Source organism: Dipodomys ordii, unplaced genomic scaffold (genome assembly GCF_000151885.1).
Source record: "Dipodomys ordii isolate 6190 unplaced genomic scaffold, Dord_2.0 Scaffold1, whole genome shotgun sequence".
Lineage (NCBI taxonomy): Eukaryota > Metazoa > Chordata > Mammalia > Rodentia > Heteromyidae > Dipodomys > Dipodomys ordii.
Window position 1 is genome coordinate 37,972,736 of NW_012267217.1, and position 6,000 is coordinate 37,978,735.

Here is a 6,000-nt window from a genome sequence, read left to right on the forward strand (position 1 = left end):
TAACCACTAAAATGTCAGAGGAGGGGCTGTGGCTCCAGTGATAGAGTGCTTATCTTGAGCAAAAAAAGCTCAGGGACAGTGCCCAGGCCGAGTTCCAGCCCCAGGAATAGCACCAAAAAAAAAAAAAAATTATAAATTTAAAAATTGGTTCTATTCAAATTGGCTTTTTATTTTAAAATACTAGTCTATTGAAAAATACTTCTTGCAAATAGACAAAAATTATTTTTAAAAGTAAATATTTAAGGGAAATGCAGAAATTTGCATATCACCAGAGGTTTTATATATTTAAGTTATAAGCTAGATTTATTAAGCAAAAAGGTACAACTCAGCCAGTTTCATGTTACCTTTGTGTTTTTAAAAGGAGAGGGACAAATATAATTACATGTGCATAGACTTTTTTTAAAAGGAGAGGGACAAATATAATTACATGTGCATAGACTTCTCTCCAGCAAAATACTTAGAAATCTGCTATCAGAGCTGACTAATGGCCAGGTAATGGGAAGGAAATTCACCTTGAGTGTCTTGGCACTACCAAAAACTTTCTAAAAATCATATAAATAACGAGAAAAACTGATGTCATACAGATTTTATTAGTGACATTTTGACCAATTTCATGTCCAAGTGTAAGTGTATGTGCAGACTATAAGCTGACACCAATGGCCAAATCCAGCCTGTTTTTTTTTTTCTTTTCTAAGAAAAGGGGCTCACCTATTTAGAAGACTTGAAATAGTCACCTTAAGAGCAAAATGGAATTATCTTTCAGTCATTTTTGTGGCCACTTACTAACGAAATCAAAATTTTTCTAGTCAGCCATTACTATGCTACCCATCTGCATGTAATTTAAAAGAGAAGAATGTCCATTTACAATAATGACGTTTTTATTTTCTGTTCTGAAAGCAATTACTACAATGCAATTTAGGATTATTTTCTGTAGCCTGGCTTCTCACTTCTATCATGAAAGCCAAGGTCCCTGGACAATTAACCATACCGTGACTCGTGGTCCATGTGCTTTCGGGATTGGGTATACACCCTATATACTCCTTGTACTTCTCCCACTCTCCCACCTCAAGTGTGGACCTAAATCCAAAAGGACCAAGCAAGATCACCTACTGCTTTTCCATCTACCTTTTCTTTCAGAAACAGTGATGGTGCTTAATTCACTCACCAGTTCCAATACATAGAGCACACTTAATAAAATTCCTGTCTTTGTACTTCCATATTCTAGAACAAGCATACTTGCAATCAATCAGCCCCAGCGTGTTAAAAGGCCCTCAGAAAATTAGGAATAGTATCTCTAGTATAAAAGAATTCAAAAACATCCAGTTCCAAATAGTCCCTGAGCACACTGTTCATCGCAGCAAGAAGTCTCCAGAGAGGTAATGGATGAAAGGCACATTTTTTTTCCAACTTGAGGACCACTGCATAGTATTAGAGATGGTGCACCAGTCTGTCTACTTAAATGTTCTAATTGATGACAGCACCTCTCGAAATACTAAATCTTAGAAGCTGATAAAAGAATGTTGGGGGTAAACCCACACTTGACTAGGAGTGGCAGCTGGAGTACAAACACCCATGGAAGGTTCAAGAGTGAAAGGGCAGCCTCAAGCCTCCTCCTCTTCCTTCTCCAAGAAGTCAGTCAATGTTGCATTGTCAACAGGAATAAATAAATACTCTACTCCATCTGTTCCCTAAAAAATAAAAGAACATTCAGTCTTTGTAAGCAAAGTATTTGAATCCTTACTTGATTTCTTTGATGCGATGTTTTAAATAAATGTCTTAAATATACAAAAGCAAAGGGTACAGAGGCATATGCATTTTTAAAGTGAGCTATAGTTAAGCCACTTCATAGCAGAAAAAACTGAGGGTAGGTACAAAGGTCATTTATTTTCACTATGCTTTAGATCCTTTGAACTCCTGCTCTACTCTAACTCTGACACTTGATTTCTTTGTTCATTTTTTTTTTAGACACAGGTGTGACTCACTGTCTCCCCCCCCCCACTTTGAACTACAACGCTTTTCTGTGTGATGTGTGTGTTTGCATGCATGCATGCTGATCCTGGGGCTTGAACTCAGGGTCTCATGTCTCACCTGGCCTTTTCACTCAAGGCTAGGGTTTTTATCAGTTGACTCACACTTCTACTTCTAGCTTTTTGCTTTTAACTAGAGATAAGAGTCTCACAGACTTTCCTGCCTGGTCTGGCTTCGAGCCTCAAACCTTTAGATTACAAACTAGGATTACAAGCATGAGGCACCAGCATCCAGCTTGGATTTATAAGGAGTATTTTGCTCTTCTCAGAAGCAGGATTCGTCTCTTCCTAAAAACCTCCAGTGGCATATTCACTAACTGGATCCTTGTGACCCATCATGGAAACCTCAGTTTCATATTCAGGTCTCACTGAGTCAAATGTATTTTTGTGCTTAATAAATAATATAAACTATTCTTGACATATAATGCATTCTTACCTTCTTTGTTCTTATAAGTTTGTGGTCCCTAAATTCAGTTAGTTGAGCGCGGAGTGTCAGATCACTATTAACAAGGAATGCTTCTCGACACTGCTGGTAAAAATCTTGAAAAGGAAGTCCTGGAGAATTCCAAAGAAATGTCAACATAAGTCACCATTTTTAACCAGCCATACCCGTATGTCAAAGAACACAGAACAAAGGTGTTGCTGGCATATTACACTAAAGACATAAGTAAGCGTTGATTAAAAAACCAACACAAAAAAATTCTAGAAGTAAAACTAGAGAGAAAACCCAGGTATCACACATTGTGGTTTACAGCTTTTAAAGAGGACAGATTGCTGAAGACAGTCAATTGTGACCAAGGATTGCATAACCCTCCGGGCACAAACATACTTTTCCCACCCAAATGAAACATAAAAAGCCTGACAGCACAGGAAATTATAAAAGTGGGTTTGTCCTTCAATTCCTATTGGCAAACAACATGTTCAGCAGTGTATCAAAATTAGGCCGTATTCCTGCTTTAAAATGTGCTCTGTGGCAGATACACCACCTTGGAGTTTGTTGTGAGAAACTGCAGTACTCATTCAATTTCAGAAAAAGGAATGTGAGGGGAGAGGATGTAAAAACAATTCACACAACTTAATATCATAAATGTTGGATACCAATGTAGGAAGGGTTATCCTGGTTATCCAGCTGATACTTTATTAGTAGCCTGAAAATCCCCCTAAGGAAACAAAAAAACAAACAGGAATTCAAATCAAGAAAGTTTAACATCGAGAGAAAATAGGTAATAATAAAATGCACAAAGAATGTCTATATGTGGTCTGTTCCTTTCTCCAAGGAACATACTATCTTTTACTACTTATACAGGAGTATTTGTGGCTGGTTGGGTTTTTTTTCCCTGACTGCAAATTATAGTCATTCTTTATAGAAAATTTGGATAACGCAATAATGTCTAAAAAGGAAAATCTCATTCTTACAACAACCACTAACATTAGATATTGAGACCATATTGTATATACTGCTATAAAAAATCTTTGTGGAATGAGACAGTGTAGAAATACATAATCAAACACTTGCTGGGTGGGCTGGGAATGTGGCTTAGTGGTAGAATGTTTGCCTAGCATTCATGAAGCCCTCAGTACCACATAAGCAAAAAAGGCAGAAGTGGCACTGTGGCTCAGGTGGTAGAATACTAGCCTTGAGCAAAAGAAGCTCAGGGACAGCTGAGTGCTCCAGGACTGGCAAAAAAACAAAACAAAAACAAATACTTGCTAGGTATTGGTGGCTCATGCCAGTAATCCTAGTTATTCAGGAGGCTGAGATCTGATTGATTACAGTTCAAAGCCTGCCCAAGCAGATAAATTTTCTTTTATTTCCAATTACCTAGTGAAAAGCTAGAAGTGGAAATGTGGCTCAAATGGCATCAGCCTTCAGCACAAAAGCTAAGCAAGAGTGAGGTTCTATGGTCAAGTCTCAGAGCTGGTACCAAAAAGAAAGAAAAAGAAAAAAAAATCCTACATTTACTGTTAGACCATTTCAGACCTTACCTTTTCACTCACAAATTTTTACTGTATCTTTAAAAACTTACTACATGAGTTTTAATAGATCTGTAAGATGTATTACAGACATTTCCCTACTGGTTTTATGTTATTTTTCAATTTAGATGGCTTAAAATACTGGCTTTAATACTGTTTGTAGTATCTGGTGCTGGAGAAGGAATCAATTTGAATAACAAGGCTAGAGTGACTATAAGATTCCTTCACAAGTTCTTGGATTCTGGGCCTAGTGGCATATGGGTAGAATCCCAGCAAAACAGATGGATGCTGAGACAACACAGTTACACTGACTACTTGTGAGCTTGAGGCTAGCACAGATCACACAGCAAGACGTCTCATACACACACACACACAAAAAGCCAAAAATATTAAACCTCCATATTTTCACTCTGCCTTATGCATTCTGGGCAGGCTGTATTTAATGATGATCCACAGAACAATTACTTTAATCTGAATGACTGCTTTGTATTCAATAATGCTATTGATCTCTGTGCTGATTTATTTTTTTATTTTTTGCTGGTCCTAGGGTTTGAACCTAGGGCCTGGGTACCATTCCTGAGTTGCTGCATTCCCCCACCTCCCCCAAGGCTAGTACTCTACCAGTTGATCCACAGCTTTACTTCCAGCTTTTTTTTTTTCCTAGTTGATTGGAGTTAAGAGTATTACACACTTTCCTGCCCAGGCTTTGGATCTCAGCCTCCTAAATAGCTAGGATTACAGGTGAGAACCACCAGTGCCCCACTTTTGATTAAGATTTTGTGTGTGTATGTGTGTGTTGTTGTGGGGCTTGAACTGGGCTGAGTGCTGTCCCTCAGCTCTTCAGCTCAAGCAAGGCTAGCACTCTACCACTTGAGCCACAGCGCCACTTCCAGTTTTCTGAGTGGTTTGTTGGAGATAAGAGTCTCAGAATTTCCTGCCCAAGCTGGCTTTGAACCATGATCCTCAGATCTCAGCCTCCTGAGTAGCTAGGATTACATGAGCCACGGATGCCCAGTTTGATTAAGATTTTTTCCTCTTTTTTTGTCGAGGGGCCTGAACTCTGGGCCTGGGCACTGTCCCTCAGCTCTTCAGCTCAAGGCTAGTGCTCTACCACTTGAGCCACAGCACCACTGCTGACTTTTCTGCTTATGTGGTGCTGAGGAATCGAACCCAGGGCCTCAGGCATGCAAGGCAAGCACTCTACCACTGAGCCTCCTTCCCAGCCCCTTGATTAAGATTTTTGATCAATCATGCTCATTCCAAGTGAAGAATAGATAAATCTGAGTTTATAGAATGAATCAAAATGACAAAATACTTTAAAAATGTGTTGGAGGTAGTATGCAAACATTTATGCCAAACTAATAAATATTTTTATTAGTCAGTGCCATATTTAATGTTGTAAGTTCTACTGCATGCAACCCTATTTTATGTGTTTCAATTTGCAATAGTCTTTTAGCAGTAAGTGTAATAGAAAAATAAGATAAAGAACTTTTCTGTTTCTAACATTAATATGATACTAATGCTTAACAGCATTTTTATTTTTTTATTTTGGGTCCGGTCGTGGGCCTGAACTCTGAGCCTGGGCGCTGCCCCTCAGCTCTTCAGCTCAAGGCTAGTGCTCTACCACTTGAGCCACAGCACCACTTCCGGCTTTTTTTTTTGCTTATGGGTGCTGAGGAATCGAACCCAGGGCCTCAAGCATGCAAGGCAAGAGCTTTACCACTGAGCCACCTTCCCAGCCCCTTAACAGCATTTTTAAATGCTGAGGATTGAACCTAAGAACTCATGCATACTAAGCAATTGCTCTAATGTAAGTGACACCACCAGTCCTCCATAAAAGTATGTTACTCATAAAAAGAAAAGAGTATGTTATTCATGAGAGTAACAGTAACAAAGTTCATTAAAATTAGCATCTAAAAGTTAACTAGAAAATCTTCTAGTACAGTAGGGTACACAGTGGTGTTGTGGTAGTTATGCCAGGTCTCAGATACAACAAAAC

At 38.7% G+C, this 6,000-nt stretch overlaps 1 protein-coding gene across 1 annotated transcript in view; it reads right to left on the minus strand.

The window, feature by feature from the left end:
• Nucleotides 1-697: 697 nt before the first annotated feature.
• Orc2 (origin recognition complex, subunit 2) overlaps nt 698-6,000 on the minus strand; it is a 54,800-nt gene continuing 49,497 nt past the window's right edge. Inside the window, exons 16-18 of the mRNA XM_013014254.1 lie at nt 3,126-3,187; nt 2,464-2,582; nt 698-1,688 (exon numbers count right to left, since the gene is read on the minus strand). Coding sequence (XP_012869708.1) covers nt 1,602-1,688; nt 2,464-2,582; nt 3,126-3,187 — 268 coding nt within the window. The 3' untranslated portion in view covers nt 698-1,601. The remainder of the gene's footprint in view (nt 1,689-2,463; nt 2,583-3,125; nt 3,188-6,000) is intronic.